At 46.9% G+C, this 21,559-nt stretch overlaps 1 protein-coding gene across 2 annotated transcripts in view; it reads left to right on the top strand.

Annotated features, from left to right (window-relative positions):
• Positions 1-548: 548 nt before the first annotated feature.
• Plcg2 (phospholipase C gamma 2) overlaps positions 549-21,559 on the top strand; it is a 149,931-nt gene continuing 128,920 nt past the window's right edge. The window contains exons 1-2 of one of the 2 annotated variants that reach the window (XM_031341530.1): positions 549-702; positions 5,962-6,200. In XM_031341530.1, coding sequence (XP_031197390.1) covers positions 6,008-6,200 — 193 coding nt within the window. In that variant the 5' untranslated portion in view covers positions 549-702; positions 5,962-6,007. Of the gene's footprint in view, positions 703-951; positions 1,533-5,961; positions 6,201-21,559 lie in introns of those variants that run through there. The other variant, XM_031341531.1, reaches the window with a different exon arrangement.

Consider the following 21,559-nt stretch of genomic DNA (forward strand, 5'->3'; position numbering starts at 1 on the left):
CTGGCCTTGAACTAACTTATAGATGTCCTTCTGCCTTCCTAGTGTTGGGATTAAAGGTATGGACTACCAAGAGAAAAATAAATTTTTTTTTTCCCCAGGAAAAAGCAACTAGTTTTAAAGAATACATTCCTCTAATTTAAAACCCTAAACACCAATTTTCTGGTGTCCAGTTACTTTTTGAAGCAAACTTTTGGGCCTGGCATTCTTTTGCAGAGAGGGAAACTGAGGCTGGAGCATTTAAGGTAAGAAGAAATGTATTACTAAATTCAGCTCTGCCAATTCTAAGTAAGTGAAGATTGCCAATGCATGCATTGTATGCAGTAGGCGCCCCATAAACTCTGATATTCTTGGGGAATTTCTCTTCACCTGGCTAAGCGATCGCGGCCAGGCAGGCAGTGCTGGGGCTGCCTCAGTTTCCCCCTGGTCCGGGAAGGCTTGACTCTGGGACTCGCGCTCTTGGGATGCTCTGGCGGGTCGGGACCCGCCTTGGGACAGGGCGGCGCGTTGAGGGGGGCGGCCCCGAGGAGTCACGTGGCGCGGCTGCCTCCAAAGCAGAAGTAAGAGCGCGGCTGAGCAAGACGTGCGCTGCCGGACTGCCCGGGTCCCTGGCAGCTGCTGCACAAGGGACCCCTGAGTGCCCCCCACCCGTGGCTAGCAAGCCCAAGGATTGTGCGGGTGACTGCGCTCCGGGGGTACCGCCAGGTGAGTGGCCTGGAGGGATGGAGCTCCCCGGGGACTTGCGCTTGTGCGGGGACCCTAGAGCTGGCACCGCGTTGGGTGGGGACAGCGACGGAGCACAGCTGGCGCGGGCAGGGCTGGGGTGCGCGATCCGGGCAGGTGGCCGGGTGTGCCTTGGAGAACCCAGCTTAGGGATAGGCGGGCCGGGCCCAGCCGCCGGCCACTTCCTCCCCCGGGGCTGGCGCCACCTCTCCAGGGTGTGCTGTGGCCAACTAGGGTTTGAATGAGAGACGCGGCTCCTTGGTGCTGGGGTGGCCCGAGCGTCCACCTTCCACTTTCTCCAGAGAGTCCTGCGCAGGAGGCGGGTCCCTGCTTGCAGGGCAGCCCTGACCCCTTGATTTTGAACTTGGGACAGTACTTCCCAGTAGTACACAGGTAGCTCCAGGGTGGGGCGGAGCAGCTCTTTCTCCACACGCGATTCTGGGACCCGCCCCTCCCGCAATTCAATTCAGTTTGGGGATCTCAAAGGGGTCATTTGCCCCACAGGGAACCAGAATTTGAAGGGAAGGTGGGTTGTATACGGACCTAGGAGGTTGATTCCCGGAGAGTCAGGGGCAGGCCCTTTAGGTACCCTGATCTCGAACTCCTGAGAGACACGCCCTGGAAACAGGTGGCCTTCTCTCTGAGACCTAAATTTGAATTTCAGTTCCATTTATGTGACACAGCACACAGAGAGGAGCCCCCTCTAAGTCCGAGTTTCTCTCTTGGGCCCTGTACTAGCCCAGAGCCTGTTTTCCGGGACATGAAAGAGACACCTCCGCAGTTCCTGACCCTGGTGGCAAAGGCCCTTCCTGGTGGGCACAGGTCATGGCCCCTGCTTTTGCTTCTGTGGGACACTTACAGGATGTTGGGGTCGGGACTAGCTCTAGGCTGTTACCCATTTTGCACGGTTGTGGGCAGCAGTGTAGCAGCCCAAGGGGATTTTGGTTGTGGATTTTATTGATGCTTAAAATTACTGGGTGCTTGGCCTCCCAAGCTGGGCGGAGTGTGTGGGGTCCTCTGGAGGAGCCACAGCAAGGGACTCCCTTGTAGCTCCTAGGCGAAACTGGTGGGAAGTTAGTGGTGGGAAAACTTCTGCAAATAATTAATTTCAAAAATAAGCAACCCTCTCTCTGCCCTACCACTCCAAAAGGGCTTTTCTGTTTCAATTAACATAGAGTGGCCCCTCTGGATTTACAAGCAACTTTTTCGATACTTTTTACATACTGCAATAACATTTATACTTATAACTCATTGATTTGTAGGTTTGTTTTTATCAAAATAGCTCACAAATCTCCCAAGATCAGTTTGCTTGTGATTATTGATAAATCCACTCTTTTCCGTAGCTTCTGTACATTTTATTTTATTTATTATTTTTGAGACAGTCTCATTATATAGTTCAGGCTAGCCTTGAACTTTTGATCTTCCTTCGTCCACCTCTCAAGCACTGGGATGATTGGTGTGTGCCAATATACCAATACAGGGGGGTCCTGCAGGCTATGTCCCCCAACCCCCAGAGATGAGGAGCCCAAGTGTTTCTGGTTTTATGGTCCTGTGAGCATCTTTTCCGGATGTCTCGATTTACACATGAGTGCTTGCTAGATCAACTTTATACTTTAGAGATGCTTACAAGGGCTCTTAAAAAAAAAAGTCAATCCTGTTTTCACTTCCATTTGTACAGGTGTACATTGCTTGGTTCTTGGATTGGACCTCCCTATGCTTTAGGTTGGGTGTCAAATGAACCCCAATATCCCTGGTGCAGTGGGAAGGGCAGGCAATATTCAAGGGTTCAGCTGGGCCAAAGTCTAGTAGAATTCTTCCTTGGGTTTTTGGCTTAAATCCAGCACTGACCCACATGTGCAGAGAGTGTTCAAGAGACGGATAGTCCCTGTTTCCTGTTTTGGGGTTCTTGTGTATGAGAAGTTGGTTTCAAAGAGTGGAGCATAGAAATGTGAAAAAAAGTTTCTTTTCACCCTCACCTCCAGCCATGTTTGTACTGACTATGTGAGTTGATCAGGTTACCCATAGAAGGGGTAGGGGGAAGGGGAGTCCAGGCTAATTCATTAGTTTGGAAAGGGCAGAACAGAAGCAAAGAGTGAGTTATCTTGATGGCTAGGGCCCTGCTCTGGGAATACAGTCAGCTGGAGACCTTCTTGCTTGATCGCTGAAGCCTGGAACTCGAGGGGAAACCTTTCCTGGGAACCTAGCCGAGGGGAACAGTAGAGATGCCTGGATGGAACATTCTGTATAGTGCGAAGCTGTACAACGGGGTCTTGGGTCTTCTGCTTTGTAAGCTGTGTGACCTTGGGCAAGCCAGTCCCCCCTACCCACTCTTCAAAGAGTCAGCCGGTTTTGTTGGCGTGTGGCCAAATACTGCCAGCATTCTGAATTACAAACAGACAGCACTAAAAGATCAGACTCATGACTGTCCGTCTGCATGTGTGACCTTGGTCATGTAATTTCCTCCTCTCTGGATGGATTTTGATTTTTAAAACCGTAGGCTTTTCTCCCTCCACCCCCCCAACCCCCCAGTGCTGGGAATTGAACTCAGGACTTGGCTCTTGCTGGGCAAGTGTTCTACCCCTGAGCTGTATTCCCAGGCATTTATTTGTCTGAGGGTAAACCGGTGTCATGTGTGTGTGGGGGGTTATATTAACAGCTACTTTCCAGGTGGCCTTTGTTCTGTCTCCCCCAATAATGAAATAGCTCAGAAGCTCCCCTTTGTCATCTCCACTGGCTAGCTTGCTTAACTGATAGTGTCCGTATAAGCAGTGTAGCATATATGTATCTTGTAAGGTCACATCCTGGCTTGTGTTGAAGCCTGTTCCCCCGGCTAGAAGACTGTTCTTCCACCAGCTTTTCACCCTGTAGCACAGGCTGGCCTTGAATTCTTAGCAACCCTTCTGCCTCAACCTCCCCAAGTGCTAGGATTATAACTGTGTGCCCTGTTGTGTTTTTGGTCTCATTTCGCAGGGTCTAGTAGAACTCAAGTTGAGCTTAGCTATGGATGACCTCGGACTTCTGATTCTCTTTCCCCATCTCTCTTGTGTTGGGATTATAGACTTTTGCCCCCAAACTCTCTTTATGTGGTGCTAAGAATCAAACGCAGGACAAGCTGGACAAGCACACTATCCACCGAGCCACATCCTCAGACACCTCATCTTTTTACAAGATGGAATTCAGAAGCCTTCCTTCCTCAGAAGATTTCTCTGGGCCTTTGAGGCCTCCGGTGGGGGGGAGGGGGGAGGGGCACAAGGGAGAGCGGGTGGGGAGGGTGGCATCACATCTGCACTATATAACTGCATATAACTCTGCACTGTTTTTTCAGGCCTGCTTCCCAAGCCATAGACAGGGAACAGGTGGTGAGAATGTCACCCTATGGCCAGCACTCCCACCGAGGTGCCTCTCTGCCTTCCTGACTTGTGTAGCTGAAGGAAGGAGCAAAGGGCAAGGTCTGAGACTCTCCCTGCTCACTGGCATTTGCATCCTCACTGGATTTGCATCCCAGTCCAGAGCTGAGTCCGTACTCAGAGCTCCACCCACCTGGCTGATGGACAGAGGAGCCCTAGGTTAGCATCCATCAGTCAGCTCTTAGCCCCCCAAATCACACTGTGGAAACCCCAGGGTATTTTGTCCTCGTTTTGCAAGTGTCAGAGTTGAGGTTCAGAGCAATTTGCCTAGAGACTGAGCAGGTCCGAGGCCCGACAGTCCTAGCTGAGGGCCTGCCTCTCACTTCCTGTTCTTTGGTCTGGGATAACTCTCTAGTGCTGCTTGGCAATCCTGGTGGGTATAATGGCAACTGTGGGGCCTGGCAGAAGGAGCTGAGATCACATAGTTCCACTGAGCACCCTCTTAGTTGATTTTTTTAAAAAAAATATTATTTACTTATTAGTATTTATTATATATTGTTAAATGTAGTAATATGCAGTATAATTAATTACAATATTTATTTATGTACATTGGTGTTTTTGCTTTTGCTTATGTCTGTGTGAGTTTGTCACATCCCCTGGAACTGGAGTTAAACAGTACAGTTGTGAGCTGCCATGTGGGTGCTGGGAATTGAACCTAGGTCCTCTAGAGGAGCAGCCAGTGCTCTTAACTGCTAAGCCATCCTCTCTAGCCCCTCAGTTGATTCTTAAAAAAATGTTTTTTAGAAAAATGTTTATGAATATTTTCCTGCATGTATGTATATGTATCATGTGTGTGTCTGGTGCCTGTGGAGGTCAGAAGAGGGTATCAGACCCCCTTGTGCTGGAGTTTGGTGGTTGTAAGCTGTCTGATACAGGGGTGGGAACTGAATCCTGATCCCCTGCAAGAGCAACAAGTGCTTTTAACTGCTTAGCCTTCTCTCCACGCAACTCTTTCTCCCCTATTTTCTTTTTTGAGATACTGTCTTGTGTGGCCCAGGGTGGCCTCTAACTTACTATGTAGCTGAGGTTGACCATGAGTTGATATTCCTGCACCCCGACACCATGCATCATTGCAGCTGGCTCGTGTTCTTGTTTCAGGGGCCTGGGATGATAGATTATCTTATTTATCTATCTTCAAGAGATAGGTAACGTTACTTTCCTTTGCATGGCTGAAAATGAGGTCCAAAGGGTGTGGTGTCTCTGGTACAGGTACACCTAGCTCCTCATCCAGCAGGCTCAAGGGGCTTTGAGCTGAAGAGTGATGAGATTGGGTTTGTGTTTTAAGATGCTGCCGGACACTGGGCTGAGAATCTCAGGGGCTCGGGGCAAGGAACAGGATCCAGCAGAGAGCTCCTCAGAGAAGCCAGGGAGAGGGAAGAATGCTTGGGTTCTGAATTTGCCGATTGTTTGGGGGGTGGGGTATGAGAAAATCCAGACAATGACTGGGATGCTTAAGTACTAACTGCCCGCAGGAGGGCGCTGCTCCCAACACTCTTGGGTGTTCCTGCTGGAAAGAGGTCACTGAGCCTGTCTGAACTGCTTTGGTTATTCAAATTTGGACAAGAAGAGAGAGTGCAGATTTGGTTATTCAAAGTCTGTCTAGCGGTGGGGTCAGGGAGGCCAATAGCCCCCTCCCCATCTCCACCCAGACTTTATTTAAACCTGCGCCTTCTGCCTTAGCACTCAAAGTGGCCAAGGGCTCTCTGCTCTAGAACCTTCACTTATAACTCGTGCATGAGACAGGGTCTTGGCTCCTGATACTGACACTCCATTCATTTATCCACCTCAGTTAATTAAAGCCAGTTCACTCTTTTATCTCACCCGCCCCCGGCAGCCTCCATATTTCTCCTGCTTCTTCCCTCTCCCTGGAGTGGCTGACAATGACCACCATGGTCAATGTGGACACCCTTCCAGAATATGAGAAGAGTCAGATCAAGAGAGCCCTGGAGCTAGGGACGGTGATGACCGTGTTCAGCGCCCGCAAATCCACCCCAGAGCGGAGGACAGTACAGATGATCATGGAGACCCGACAGGTGGCATGGAGCAAGACCGCAGACAAGATTGAAGGTTTCTGTAAGTACTTGCTGGGCAGGGCAGCAATGTCTGTCTGCTCTGCCCACCAGAGTAGCACCTCTTCATCCACTCGGCTTTATTTACACCTGCCACATCTGTCAGGATGAATGTTGATTTGGTCCATTTTTTTTTTTAAGATTTAATTACTTTATGTATATGAGTACACTGTCGCCGTCTTCAGACACACCAGAGGAGGGCGTCAGATCTCATTACAGATGGGTGTGAGCCACCGTGTGTAGAGCATGGAAGAGCAGCCAGTGTTCTTAACCGCTGAGCCATCTCTCCAACCCCATTTGGTTCCACTTTGTGTGAGTGGGGGCGGGGTGAGGTTGAGAGCAGGTGGGGGAAGTTGATCCAGGGAAGTTCTTGTGAAACGACAGCAACCCCAGTTGGTCAACTTGGCCCTGATATTGAAACAGCAGCAAGGGTCATCTACTCCCAAAGGTAGTGAGCTGTCTTGGGGGCCAGGGGAGGCTGGGAGCTTGGTAGCTAAATGCCTAATGATTTATTTATTTTGTTGCAAATCACAGCAGCAAGGAGCTCTGTGTCTAAAGGTACAGGGAAGAAAAAAAAATCTGTTTGCAGCCTTCAGATGAAATTCTGGTCCTGGTGGCTTTGCCGTCCCTTGTCGCCTTACACTGGGCTGTTGGCTCAGTTCTGGGACTTTCTGAGGAGATTGTAGCAAACAGAGTTTTGAGATGCAGATGTGTGCTTTAATTTTATTTCTTACTAACTAGTGTGAGTTTGTATATTTAAAATTTATTTATCCATTTTGGTGTGCGCGTGTGGATGTGGGCATGCTCATGCATTTGTATGTGGGTCAGGGGACCGCTTGTGGGACTTGGCTTTCTCCTACATGTGGTTCTGGGGACAGAACTCAGGTTATCTGGTTTTGTGGCAAGCACCTTCACCCACTGAGGTGATCTTGCCTGCCCTCTTTGTTTTAGAAGGATCTCATGTAGCCCAGACTAGCCTGGAACTAACTTGGGATGTAACTGAGTATGACTTTCAACTGACAATTTCCCTGCTTTTAGCTCTCAGAGTTGGGATGAGAGGTGTGTACCTCAACACTGCTAGTTATTTATTTATTTATTTATTTATTTATTTATTTATTTATTTATTTATATGCTGTGTCAGGAATGGAACCCAGGGCTTTTGCATAGCAGACAAGCACTCTGCCAAATGAGCTATATCTTCAGGTCCCTGTTGAAAAGTTCACATGATTTTTTTCTTTTTGGTTTTTCGAGTTAGGGTTTCCTGTATAGCCCTGGCTGTCCTGGAACTCTGTAGACCAGGCTGGCCTTGAACTCAGAAATCTGCCTGCCTCTGCCTCCAGAGTGCTGGGATCAAAGGCGTGCGCCACCACTGCCTGGCTAATTTTTTCTTTATAGTAAATTATTTATTTGTGTGTAGGTGCATTATGACATGCATACACAGGTCAGAGGACAGCTTTCAGGAGATAGCAGTGCTAGAAGCTGAGGCAGGAGGATTGTGGGTTCGCCGGCTACATAGTAAGAGCTTGCCTTAAAAAAAATGAAGTACTTTTAGAAGCTGGGGAATTAACTCACAAGTGCCTTTTACCTCTGACCCTTCTCCCATATCCTACATAAGCTCTATAAGCTCTGACCTAGCTTGTTCTCTGTTGCTGTATACACACCATGACCAACAGCAAATAGGGGAAGAAAAGCTTTATTTCAGTTTACAGGTTACAGTCCATCTTTGAGGAAAGCCAGGGCAGGAACTCAAAGCAGAAATGAAGAGACGCCATGGTTATAGAATGCTGCCTAACTGATTTCCCTTGCTATCTCTGGCTTGCTCTGATAGCTTTCCTAGGGATGGCACCGCCCACGGTGGGCTGGGCCCGCCTATGTCCATTAGCTATCAAGAAAATGTCCCACAGACAGGGCCATGGGACAATCTGATAGAGGCAATTACTTTTCCCAGGTGACTCTGGGTTGAAGAAGCTAAGGATGGCAAGCTCATTAATAGTTTATTTAGTCTTCTGGTACTATTCTACGTTCACGTGATGGGTGCGTTTTAAATATTTTCCTATAACTTCTGCTCCTTGGTTTCTTTTTACCTGGGGCCGGTTCCTTATCCGCACACATTGATTGTCCTCTTGCTTTCACGGGCCTGGTCGCACTGTGACAGTTTAACCCAGAGTGGAACATGCGCTGTTTTCAGCCATTTGTCACTAGCTGCAGCAATGGGTTTTTGCAGTCTTCTTAAAAAGTCATGAACCGGGCAGTGGTGGCGCATGCCTTTAATCCTTGCACTTGGGAGGCAGGCAGATTTCTGAGTTTCAAGGCCAGCCTGGTCTATAGAGTGAGTTTCAGGACAGCCAGGACTATATAGAGAAACCCTGTCTCCAAAAAACAAAACAAAACAAAACAAAACAAAAAAAGTAAGTCATGATTCTATTGAGACAAGATTGACTTAACATATAGTTTATGGTTCAAATAGACAATGCAAAGCCAGGTATGGTAACTCAAACCAGCAATTCTAGCCTCTGGAGGCTGAGACAGGAGGATTAGAGGATTATGGCTTGAAGAGAATCCTGAGCCATGTATAGCAGCATGCACCTTTAATCCCAGCACTAGAGGCTAGTGGATCTCAGTGAGTTCGAGGCTAGCCTTTCTACATAGAGAATTCCAGGACAGCAGGGTTATGTAGAAAGACCCAAGAGAGAGGGAGGGAGAGAGAGAGAGGGAGAGGGAAGGAGAGAGAAGGAGGGAGAGAAAGTGAGGGAGAGAAAGAGGGAGGGAGATAGAAAGAGATTCTGAGCTACATAAAAGCCAGGCATGGTGGTAGACACCTGTAATCTCAGAGCTGGGGAGGCAGACAGGAAAGTCCTTGCTGGTCAGCCAGTCTAATGCCAGTCAGTGAGGTGCAGGTTCAGTGAGGGACCATGACTCAGACTATAAGATAGAGAGCAGTGAAGTTGCCATCCACTTGCAAGTGCAAAGGGGCAACATGGTGATTAGCGTATTTAAACATGTGTTAGTGTCACCACAGTCAGTTCTGGAACACTTTCAGTAAGTGGCGCTTAAGCAGTCCTGCTGACCCTTTCCTCTGTCTCTCTCCCCCAGCCCTGAATCTACTTTTTGTTTCTACAAATACTTTTTATAGAACGTTGTGTTGTGGCCATTTCATGAACAGGGAATCCTACTTTTGGCTTTAGCATGTGACTTCTTTCTGCTTCATGTCTTAAGATTTATCCACATTTTAGTGAGAAACAGAATTTGATTCCTTTAGATATCCAGGTACTATTCTATAGTAGGGCTATTAGACATAAAATTAGACTTTATCTGCTGATTTTGGTCATTTGCCTGTTTTCCATCTCTTTATCTAATTTGAAGAGCATGGATCTGAGCATTCATGTGCAGGCTTTTTACTTTTTAAAGATTTATTTTGTTTATTTAAATACGTTAAATTTATCTGTGTCTGCGGGCACCGGGCAGTGGGGAATGAGAGGGACGGGAAAGAAGGATCCACGTCTTGCCAGAGCTCTGGTACTCTGGGCAGGCAGACGTAGGTGTCTGTCTGCACACTCTACTCCGCTGGGTGGGCATCTGGTTGTGTGAAGCCATGGGATCCCAGTCCGTGGGAAGCTGAGGGAGACAACTGCAGGGGGTCCCTGGGCCTCACGGAGGCCAAGGATGCAGGTTCTAGTCCCTGGGCATCACAGGAAATGCTGGATACCGAGGCAGAGCTGAGAATGAAGGGAGAAAGTGGGCAGGCACGCACGGGGTCCAGTCTTACGGCTGCAAATATTGGGCCAACATGATGAGTCTAGTTAAAAAGAGGCAATTCGTGGTCTTAAGGTGTTTTATTGTAGAAAAGAGATAGAGTGAGAAAAGGTGGAGAAATAGATGTTGGCCAGGACCACTTGGAGAGAGGGGGAAGGGAGAGTTTAAGAGAGAAGGGAGAGAGAAGGGGAAGGGGGCAAACAACCCCTTATATGGTGGGCTGGGCTACTTGGCTGTGGTCAGATGACTGGGGGTGGAGTCCAGCCAGAATGCTGGGAGCTTGGGGCATTGTCTACATGATAGATAGCCCAGGATAATGGAGTTGGAGTCAGCCATCTATGTCTGGGAAGCATGGCTTTACTGTTAAAAATGTTAAGTTTATCCATATTGGCTGAGAATCTTTCTCCTACTAAAGATGGGAACAAATACAGAGACGCACAGGTGGTCAATGTGCAGAGTAAGGACTCTGGGACCTCAGACCTCAATGGGATGTCTCCATCAAATCTCTCCTCTCAGGGCTCAGGGAACTCTGTGGAATAAGAGGTAGAGAGATCATAAGAGCCACAGGGGATGGAAGACACCAAGGAAACAAGGCCTAGACATTAAGGGTTGCCACTCACAGGAATGCAGAGAGACTGTCAGCAGGCACAGAGCCTGCACAGGTCTGACCCCTCTGAGGGCCCAGGGCTGAGAGGGGAAGTGGGTGCAAAACCCCGTTCTTAACCCAGAAGATATCTCCAATTATTTTTCTCCAACACAATCTCACTGGGTATTCAGACCCCATTCAGACATTTAAGGACAGGCCCCATGCCCAGTAGTAGATGGCCAACATAAAATGCGTAGTGCTCTTGGAGTCGGTTTTGTTTCATAATGCTCTGTCTGCTCCCCCCCATTTTTCTTTTTCTTATTTTGTTTTCATTTTAATTTTTCTTGTTTTGTTTTCATTTTTGTTTTTCTTGTTTTGTTTTCATTTTTGTTTTAAACCTTACAAGTCTTTTTGTTTTTATGGATTTTCTGTGTGTTTGCCAATGTGTGTATCTCTGTGTCTGTGTGTTTCTTGTGCCTTTTCTTTGGCTATTTTTTTTTAAAGTCTGTTTGTTTTGTCCTGTTCATTCATTTGTTCGTTTGTTTATTTATTATTTATTTATTTGAGACAGGGTTTCTCTGTGTAGTTCTGACTGCCCTGGAACTCACTCTGTAGACCAGGCTGGCTTCGAACTCAGAGATCTACCTGCCTCTCCCTCCAGAGTGCTTGGATTAAAGGCATGTGCTTTCTATTTTATGTTATTTAACTCATTAGTGAATTATTATTGCTTGTTTGTTTTCTAATAAGCAAGGTGTGGATGTGGGTGGGTAGGTAGGACCTGGGAGTAGTTGCGGGAGGGGAACTGCAGTCAGAATATATTGTATGGAAAAGTATATTTTCAAAAAAAAAAAAAAAAGCTAATGAAGTTGAAAAAAAATAAAAGATCAGGCTGTAAGCAAGCATTTTCTTAATTAGTGATTGATGTGGGAGGACCCAGCCCATTATGGGTGGTGTCACCACCTGGGACCCAGGCACTATAAGAGAGAAGGCTGAGCAAGCCCTAAGGAGCAAGCCAGTAAGCAGCTCTAGCACCCCTCCATGGCCTCTTCATCAGTTCCTGCCTCCACGTTCCTGTCCTGCTTGAGTTCCTTCCTTGGCTTTCCTCAACAGACTGAGATTCAGGATATATAAGCCAAATAATCCCTTTCCTACCTGAGCTGCTCTCCTCTTGTTATTCTTTCAGACATAGAGGACACTGCAGAAGACCTGAGATGCAGTATTTAGAAGCTCCTTTCTAGGATAACCTCCCTTTTGTGCCTGCTGTACCCCTCTCTGGGGTGCCCCTTCTGCAGCAGAGCAGCTGAACAAAAGACGCAATTGGCGTTTTGGTTTTGGTGGTGGTTCCCTGGGTTATGCTGACGGTGGGAACTTGTTTGGCCTCGATAATCTGAGGACTGTCTTCCATCCTAAGTGGTGATCGCCATTGCTGTTGAGCAAATACTCAAAAGAGGCCTCTCTCACCAGGGCCTGGAGCTTGCCACATAGGCCAGGCTGGCTGGTCAGTGAGGTCTGGGGCTCTTCACTCACGTTGCCTCCCCAGTGCTGGGATTGCAAGGGCATGTCAGGACACAGGTGTTCATATGCAGCTACCAGGGATTGGGCTTGGGTCCTCACGCTTATGCAGCAAGCACTGCATCACAGAACCATCCATCTTCCCCACCCCCCACAGCTGCAAATGGTAGCCTTTGGCGAACCCTTTTGGAGAGAACTTATCCCCACCACCTGTCTATATTGAGTGTGAGCAAGGATTGCAACCCAGAGACAACAGAGTCCTGTGCCACTGTGCATGAAACTAGATGCCCTGGTGCCAACTGCCCTGCTGGTGGGCAGTGCTGGACCTCAGGGCCATGCCTTACTCTGCAATGTGGGCTTGGGAGGGAGGAGACAGTTTGTTTAGAGGGGAGAGTCCAACCCCCTACCAGTTTATCTACACAATAAACCAATCAGGATAAGGACCTACACGCACCCTTGATTCCCAAGGCTTCTCCCTGAATATATCAGTATCGGGTTTCAGAGACAGACAGTGGCTCTTCGCCCATGCAATGTGATTCTGTTCGACCTCTCTGAATCCCCCATCCCCATCTTCTCTCCCTCTGTTCTTCCTTTCTTTTTTTTTATCTTTTTTTTTTTTTAGTATTGGATGCTTTATTTGCATCCAATATTACAGTATCTGCTTCCCCCATATTGATCATCAAGGCCTTATGGTGAGATAATGAAAACTTATCACATGAATTAGGTATACTGAAAAACAATGGGAAATTTACAAACACGTCTCTATAGAATCACAAACATTTTATAAAATACATATTCTAGTACACATGAATTTTAGATGTTAAAAGGCATTTTAAAAAACGAAGGTAAACAAAGCATTTAGCACTGTGGAGCCTGGCAGAACAACACAGATGGCAAGCTGGGAACAGCTTCCAAGGGTGAGTGTGATACGAAGGAAGAGGATTACTGGCTGGACCTTCACTTAAATAATTTTAATAGTAAGATTATCATTTTTTAAATGAATGTTTCTACCAAATGAATAATGTGTTTGCCTTGGTAGCTTCTCAAATTTTATACTTATGTTTGTTAACAACTTCCTTTCTTTTTTTTCCCTTCCTCTCCCGTCTTTCTCTACAGTTCATGGTGCCTCTAAACCAGTAGAGCATCTCCCACTTCTACCCCCCTGATGCTAGGATTACAGTCATGTGCCACCATGCACAGCTTCTGGGACTTCAGTTTTCTTATTGGTATTGACAGCAGAGCATATTTGTCCCCGGGGTGTCATGGGACTGACTTTGTGAATGTTTGTAACCACAGGGTGTGCCTTAGCCTCTCAGATGGGTGGCTTGAAACACCAGGTCACTAGCAGGTACTAGTGTGTGAGATATGGGAATGGCCCCTGGTGTAGCTTGCACGTGTTGGTGGGTCTGTCTCCTGCTGTTCTGTGGCCAAGTTGAGGGTCCTGCCAGAGTGGGCCTAGGATGTGAGGCTGTGTGCTGACTGGCAGCCTGGCTCCTTGTCTCCTTTCTTCCACAGGCCAGGAAGGCCCAGGCTGTTCTGGGCTTACAGGAGTGGTGCACATAGGCTGTGGATGGTTCTGCAGACAGCTTGAGGTGGGGTCAATGTAGTGCATATCTCTGTAGCAGCAAGAGGGATTGGGGAGCTGCAGCTTGCACTTCTAAGTGGAGTTGGTGGTCATGGGTGGGTGGACATTTTTTGGGGTGTGTGTGTGAAGTGCTGGTGTGAAGGATTCTGTACTGAGAAAAAAAGAAAATGGGAACTTAGTAATCTGTAGAAAAGAAAGTAGCAACATTGTCTTAGCAGGAGGAGGGGCTAGCCAGTCCTCCACCTCCCAGAGAGGAGGAGGAGGAGGGAGAGGAGCAGAAGCAGAAGCAGAAGGAGGAGGAGGAGGAGGACGAGGAGGAGGAAGAGGTGGAGGAGGAGGAGGAGGAGGAAGAGGTGGAGGAGGAGGAGGAAGAGGTGGAGGAGGAGGAGGAAGAGGTGGAGGAGGAGGAGAAGGAGGAGGAGGAGGTGGGAAGGTTTGGTCAGGAGCTGAGGCCTCTCTGGTTTCTGCAGCATTCGCAGACTGGCCTGCTGCAAGCCTCACCCCTGGAGAGTCATCCAGACTGACCGTGGAGACTCATGTCCCTGAGTTACAAGAAGTATCAGGCCCGGTATCCTGAGGGTTTACTGTGGAAATAGACCTCAGAGCGGTCCCTCTACTTGGCTTTATCATTCCTACATGAAACAAACCAAACCCACCCCAACGAGCCTGCAAAACAAACCAAACCCACCCCAACGAGCCTGCTGTAGAGACATTTCGAGAATTCATCTGTAAATGCATTTAAAACTATTACTGGGAGAGAACATACACTTAGTTCTCCACCTGGGAGAAATGTAATCAGATGCCCAAACCAAACTCCTGTTGTTTGTTTGTTTGTTTCCTTTCAAAATGTAAGATCTAGATATGCTTTTGCAAAGTGCTCTTTTATAGCATACTCCTGATATGCCCTTTCCCATTTTGTGGCTATTTGGTTGCATAATTATGAAGTAGTTTAAATATTGAATATGAGATTGAAGGCAATGTGGCAGATGCTCTATGCTGTAGAGTAGAGCTTAGCCAGGCCTGAGGGCACTGGGTTCTCTCCTCCTGGCCTGTTGTCCTAGCTGTTCAGGAGGATCATATGTTCAAGGCCTGCCTGGACTACAGAGTTCAAAGCTAGGCTCATATCTTTAATCCTAGCACTTGGGAGATGGAGGCAGGAGGATCTGATCAGCTACATAGGGAGTTCTTAAGGCAGCCTGGGTTACCCAAGACCCTTCTTCCCCTCCTCTCAAAGTAAAACAAAACAAGAAAGACAAAGGACATGGTAAACGCAAGGTCAGCCCGAGCAGCCATAGCAAGATTGTCTCAAAATAAAAAAAAAAAAAATTTTAAAAGTATGTGTTGGGGCAGAGTTACGGATTAGGCTGGTAAGATGGCTCAGTGGATAAAGGGACTATTGTCAAGTGTGAAGACATGGGTTGTCTTGGGACTCACGTGGTGGGACGAGAGAACCAGTTTCCCCAGGCTGCCCTCTGACCTCCACTTGTATACCATGGCATGCCTGTATGCCACAGGCATGCACACAAAATAAATAATATGAAAGGGAGGCATGGCTGGGTTATAGGTAAGTGGTTGAGCACTTGCCTAGCATCCTTGAGATCCTAGAGCTAATCAGTGTGTAGGAGGAAAAGGAAAGTGAGTCAGGACCTGATTGTCTGCCTTTAAGTCTTCGGCTCTTCGGTTTCAGAGATTCTGTCCATGAATTTGTTGTTTCCATCTGTAAAATGGGATGTTTTGATGCCCACCTGTGTGATGCCAGGAGGGTTAGGGGAGTTAGATATGTCCCACCCACATCATGAGCTAGTAGTGCTTGATATGTGACCCAAGGTTGAGTTCACAGCAATAAATCTGTAAAGCCCTCTCCCAGGGGAAGCCCACGCTTTAAATCCTGGAACCTTTTAATGTCTTGCCCTACCTGGTGAAAGGCTCTCTGCAGAGGGGATTATGGGATGGATCTTGACATGTCACAGTGATCCTGGGTGGTGGAGCTAGGACTGATGTCGCCACAAGCGTTCTCAGAGGTGTGAGGGTCAAAATCTGAGAGGGAGAAGCAGATGGTATTTTGTTGGCTTTGAAGAAAGGGGTCACAGGCCAAGGAATGCAGGCGGTTTCTAAAAACCCGAGGCATCATGGGAACTAATTTCTGAGGCTTCGCAAAAAAACCAGTCCTGCTCAGAGCTGTAAGATGAAAATTTTGAGTATTAAATTTTTTTATGTTTGTGTGTGTGTGTGTGCACTCGCGCGTGCTTGCTTGTGTGTGCACATTGAGGTCAGAGGACTTTACGGGGGTTTTCCTTAATTACTTTCTACTGTGTTCCTTTAGGCAGAGTCTCTCACTGAACCTGGCTGATTCAGTTAGGCTGGCTGCCTGTTAGCTGCAGGAATCCTCCAGTCTCCCTCTCCCTGGCAGAGGCAATACAAACCCCTCCTCTGTCTGTCTGTCTGTCTGTCTGTCTGTCTGTCTGTCTGTTTCTGTCTCTCTCTTAAGTGATGGTTATCTGAACTCTGGTCCTTCTCGTGGCAAGCGCCCTACTTGCTGAGGTCTCTCCTGGCTCCCTGAGAATTTAAACATAATTCTCTCAACAAATGCATGTGCTAGACCTGCCCTTCCAGTTTTTGGTAGTGAAAATCTGCCTTGTATCAGTCTTCCTCACATGTTGTTTAAAACGAGTCTAGTTTTTTTTTTTTTTTTTTCCCGAGACAGGGTTTCTCTGTGTAGCCCTGGCTGTCCTGAAACTCACTCTGTAGACCAGGTTGGCCTCGAACTCAGAAATCCAACTGCCTCTGCCTCCCAAGTGCTGGGATTAAAGGCATTCGCCACCACTGCCCGGCTCATGAGTCTAGTTTTTAAGGTTTACTTCTTTTAAACCAGTGTCTACTTTTTTGGGGTATTATGTGATCACATGTTTTCCTATATAAAATATTGTTTCTGGGAACTTTTTTTTTTTTTAATAGCTAAACTTAGGCAAATTCTCTGTGGTTTTCACTGGATAGATTTCTAAACACAGCTGTGTAGTGGGCTTGGACAACGTGGTCAGTTTTCCTAAGGAGACTTGTACCTTCCCTCTCCCTCCCGCCCCATCATCCACCCTAGCTCCAGGGCGCAGGCTTCGGCTTTCAGAGGCCTGCAGTTGAGCAGCAGGAAACTGTGCTGGCTGCAGTCAGCTGTGGCAATGCTTTCTTCTCGCCTGCAGGGTGTTTGTTCTGGCCCAGGCCACCAAACCTCAGGGCTGAGCAGGCTTCTTTTGGCTGGAGGGTTGTGGAGCCTGCCTTAGCACCAGCTAGACAGCATGGAGGACAGGGAAACTTCGGAGCCTTGGAGACGGCTGGCCCAGCCTTCATTTCCATCCGTGTGTCAGGTCTGGGAAGTAGATGCTTTTCCAGTCTCCACGGGGTTAGAGATCTGCTTCAAGGGAAGTCAGGCAGGCCTGGGTAGCAGGGGTTGGCATGAGGACCTCAGCGTCTAAGTACAACAGTTGGCAGGTTTGGCACAGTGTTTGTCATCCTAGTGCTGGGGAGGGGACCAGCCGTGGATTCCTGGGATTTACTGACCAGCCTCCTTTCTAAGCATGTATGCGCCCCTATTCCACACTCCTCCCCACCTGCATCTCTCCTCCTTAGAGCTTCATCTGGCAAGCTCCAGGTGAGAGAAACAAGGTGGGTGATTTCCTGAGGAACAATGCCTGAGTTTGACTTCTGGCTTTGACATGCACATGTATATATTCTCATGTGTAACTGTACATACATGGACATGTGTGATGGTTAGTTTTATATGATTACTTTTTAAAAATTACATTTTTATTTGTTGTGTGTGTGTGTACATGCAAATATGCCATGGCAAGTGTGAAGAGGTCAGAGGGTGACTTGGGGAATTTGTTTTCTCCCCGCTCTGGGATCAAACTCAGATTGTCAGGCTTAGTGGCAGGCAACTTTACCTGCTGAGCCATATCACTGGCCCCTGGGGTGAGTTTTAGTTGTTAACTTGAGTAATCTGGGACTACCTGGGAAGGGGGCATCTCAGTGAGGGTTGGTCTGGGAAGGAAAGGGCTTCTCTGAAGGTGGACCACACTATTTCCTAGGCTGAGGCCTAGCACTGAAAGGAAAGGCATGATAGAGTGAGCGGACAGTGTGACTGTCAGTCTGCAGCTCCCGCCACCAGGATGTCCTCACACAGAGGGACTGCGGCCTGGATCTGTGAGCGAATAGAAACTCCCTCTCCCTGAGTTGCCTTCGAGCCCAGCAACAAAACTGAAACTCAGATGTTTGTATACATAGAGTAAGGCCTGAACGACTTTCTGATGGGGATATGGTTCCAGAGACGGGGTTGTGCAGTTGCTAAGTGGAGCTGACTTGAGTGGGTGGAGTGGGTGTAGCTTTGGCCTCCCTGGCTCACCGGAGAACGTTACCCTCAAGCTACCACTGAATTTTTTTTTTTACATTTACTTAGCATGTGTGTGTTAGTTTATATGTACATGTGTGTGTATGTAGATGTGTATGTGTGTATGTGTGTGTGTGTAGGTCAGAGAACAAATTAAGAAAGTTATTTTTTGGCTCCACAGTCAGAGTGATCAAGCCTGCTAAGCCACGGCTAAGAAGTTCCTCCACAATTGTTTTATTTCTCATGAAGCCGTCTCCCAGATGGTAGGGATGGAAGAACAGGTTGTAGAAGATCATAGGGCAGTGTTCCAGGATCCATTTGCCGGATAGAAGATGAAAAGGCACTCCTAGAGATGACTGAAGGAGGAGACTATGATGTAGACTCATGCTACACAATGTGAAGCTATTCTTGAGCAAAAAAAAAAAAAATAGACATTTTAACTAAGTCACGAGAGAAATCTTTTCGTGCAGCGCTACAAGAACAACAAGCCAGCAAGCAAATTAATCCCAAGAGACCCCGAGCCCTCTGAGTTGGTATTTGCTTCTAAAGGATCCCCAGAATCCCCAATACTGTAACAAATTGTGGTCCAAAGTGGACTGTAAAAGCCACTTGAACGTTTGCAATCTTAAGTGTGTGGAAAAGAGCTTGTCCTTCATCTGAATGGCATTTCAATTTTGTGAACACTCCTTTGTCTTCAAAATGCTTCTAGTCCAAGAGGCATAACTAACAGTCCGGAGTAGTGAAGGATTTTATTTCACTTACCCAAATAGTGATTGCTTTTGGATATCCTTGCCAACTTTATTTAAAGATTGTGGAAGTAATCCAGAAGTGGAAAATAGGGGAAGCCACAGAATTTCCCTTAACTTGGATCCATTTTCGTAGCAAGACTGAGCGATTTTGAATACTTTGCGTGCGTGCATACCTCGTCAGTGATTGCACATACTGTGCCTACTCCTAGACAGTTGTGCTTGCTCATCCGTCTGTGCCTTGACTAAGGCTACTGACCCTAGATTTCTACAACCACCAAGATAAATTCCATTCCTTATTGGTAACTGTAAATTACCTTTATTGTGTGTACATTTTTATTGTATTTGAGACTTTTTTTTTTGTGTGTGTGACTAGTTAATTGTGACTAGGTAATGTGCCATATCAATTGAATGGAACTAAAGTCAGTGACAGTGGACATAGCTGCTGGACCATTCCACCTTATATGTAAAGAAATCTGGAATTATGATTTTACTATCATGACATGTGATTATAATTTTCTTAGCATTTTCTTTGTAAAAAACTAAAATATAAACTAGTTGGTGTATAATAAAAAGTAAAGAAATTAAAAAAAAAAGAAAATTATTTTTTTCTTTTCATTTTCACATAGGTCCTGAGAATCAAACTCAGGTGTGCAGGGTTAGCAGCCAGTGAAGTTAGATGATGAACTATCATTTTGCTGGCTGTATTTTATTGTTGCTAGAGAAATTTATAGATTTTTATTGATTCCATTTTTTTACATAGATACAATGCATTTTGGTTGTAACTATCCCCATGCCCCTCTTACTCCCTCCAAGCCTCCCCTACCACATCCCTCTCAACTCATATTTCTCTCCTTTTTCTCATTTTTTTTTTTGCTTGTTTGTTTGTTTTTGTTTTGTTTTCGAGACAGGGTTTCTCTGTGTAGCCCTGGCTGTCCTGGAACTCACTCTGTAGACCAGGCTGGCCTCGAACTCAGAAATCTACCTGCCTCTGCCTCCCAAGTGCTGGGATTAAAGGTGTGTGTCACCACTGCACGGCTTTCATTTTTTTTTTTCTTAAAACAAAAAGCCTCACTGAGATTTGATTCCCGTCCCACAGAATTCATTCACCAGAGTGTATGGTTCAGGTAGTGAATCATACTTTTTGTTTGTTTGTTTGTTTGTTTGTTTGATTTTTGAGACAGGGTGTCTTAGTCAGGGTTTCTTTTTTTTTTTAAGATTTATTTATTTATTTTATGTGTATGAGTACACTGTAGCTGTACAGATGGTTGTGAGCCATCATGTGGTTGCTGGGAATTGAACTCAGGACCTCTGCTTGCTCAGGCCCCACTCGCTCAGGCCCAAAGATTTATTTATTATTATATGTAAGTACATTGTAGCTGTCTTCAGACACACCAGAAGAGGGAGTCAGATCTCATTACAGATGGTTGTGAGCCACCATGTGGTTGCTGGGATTTAAGGCCAGGACCTTTGGAAGAGCAGTCAGTGCTCTTAACCGCTGAGCCATCTCTGCAGCCCGTATTCAGGGTTTCTATTCCTGCACACAAACATCATGACCAAGATGCAAGTTGGGGAGGAAGGGGTTTATTCAGCTTACACTTCCAAGTTGCTGTTCATCACCAAAGGAAGTCAGGACTGGAACTCAAGCAGGTCAGGAGGCAGGAGCTGATGCAGAGGCCATGGAGGGATGTTCCTTACTGGCTTGCTTCCCCTGGCTTGCTCAGGTTGCTCTCTTATAGAACCCAAGATTACCAGCCCAAGGATGGCACCACCCACAATGGGCCCTCCCCCCTTGATCACTAATTAAGAAAATGCCTTACAGCTGGATCTCATGGAGGCATTTTCTCAACTGAAGCTCCTTTCTCTGTGCTAACTCCAGCTTGTGTCAAGTTGACACAAAACCAGCCAGTACACAGGGTTTCTCTGTGTAGCTCTGGCTACTCTGGAATCACTCTGTAGACCAGGCTGGCCTTGAACTCAGGGATCCACCTGCCTCTGCCTCCTGAGTGAGGGGATCAAAGGTGTGCGCCCCTACTGCCAGAAGCATCTGGTAGTGACTCCAGAGTCCTGCAAGCACAATCATAGTTAATTTTAGAACATTTTGAATCCTTTCCCCCTTGGAATCCCTTTGCTCTGGTGTCACTTCTCTTTCCCAGTGTTGGCGACAAGTGTCTTTGACGTGACTGCCCACTGTGGACATTTCATATAAGGAAATCATCCAGCATGTGACCTTTTGCACCTGACTGCTTTGATTTAGCACTGTGATTCTGAAGCTCGACCCCACCATAGTATACATTCCTTCCTCTTCTTGGTTGAGTACTATTTTCAGCTGTGAGCCATGTGTTGCCTTCTCATTCAGCAGTTGGCGGACATGTAGGCCATTTCCTGTTTTAGGTCACCATGAGTAATGCCTCTGCGAACACATGTGTTCAAGTTTAATGTAAATATATGTCTTTGTTTCCCTTGGCCTCCTACCTAAGAGTAGAGTGTCTATGTCATTCCTAGCCTGCATGGATCAATTAAGCTATTCTTTATGCCAGTTTCCAAAACAGTCATCCATTTTGCCTTCTTCTTAGCCACACCCCGACGGTTCCGACTTCGCTACATCCTTGCCAGCACTTGCTACTAAGTTACTTTTGATTACAGCTGTCCTAGGAGAGGCGATGCTGTGTCCAACTGTGGTTCTGACTTGCAGTTCACTGGTTGTTGGTTGTTCTCTTGTAAATAGAATTTGTTCTAGTAGCCAGGTTTGGCCATGAAGCTTGCCTTTTGTCATCCCTGCTACGCAGAAGCATGAGGCCGG

This window comes from Mastomys coucha, unplaced genomic scaffold, assembly GCF_008632895.1.
Source record: "Mastomys coucha isolate ucsf_1 unplaced genomic scaffold, UCSF_Mcou_1 pScaffold22, whole genome shotgun sequence".
NCBI classification, from domain to species: Eukaryota; Metazoa; Chordata; class Mammalia; order Rodentia; family Muridae; genus Mastomys; species Mastomys coucha.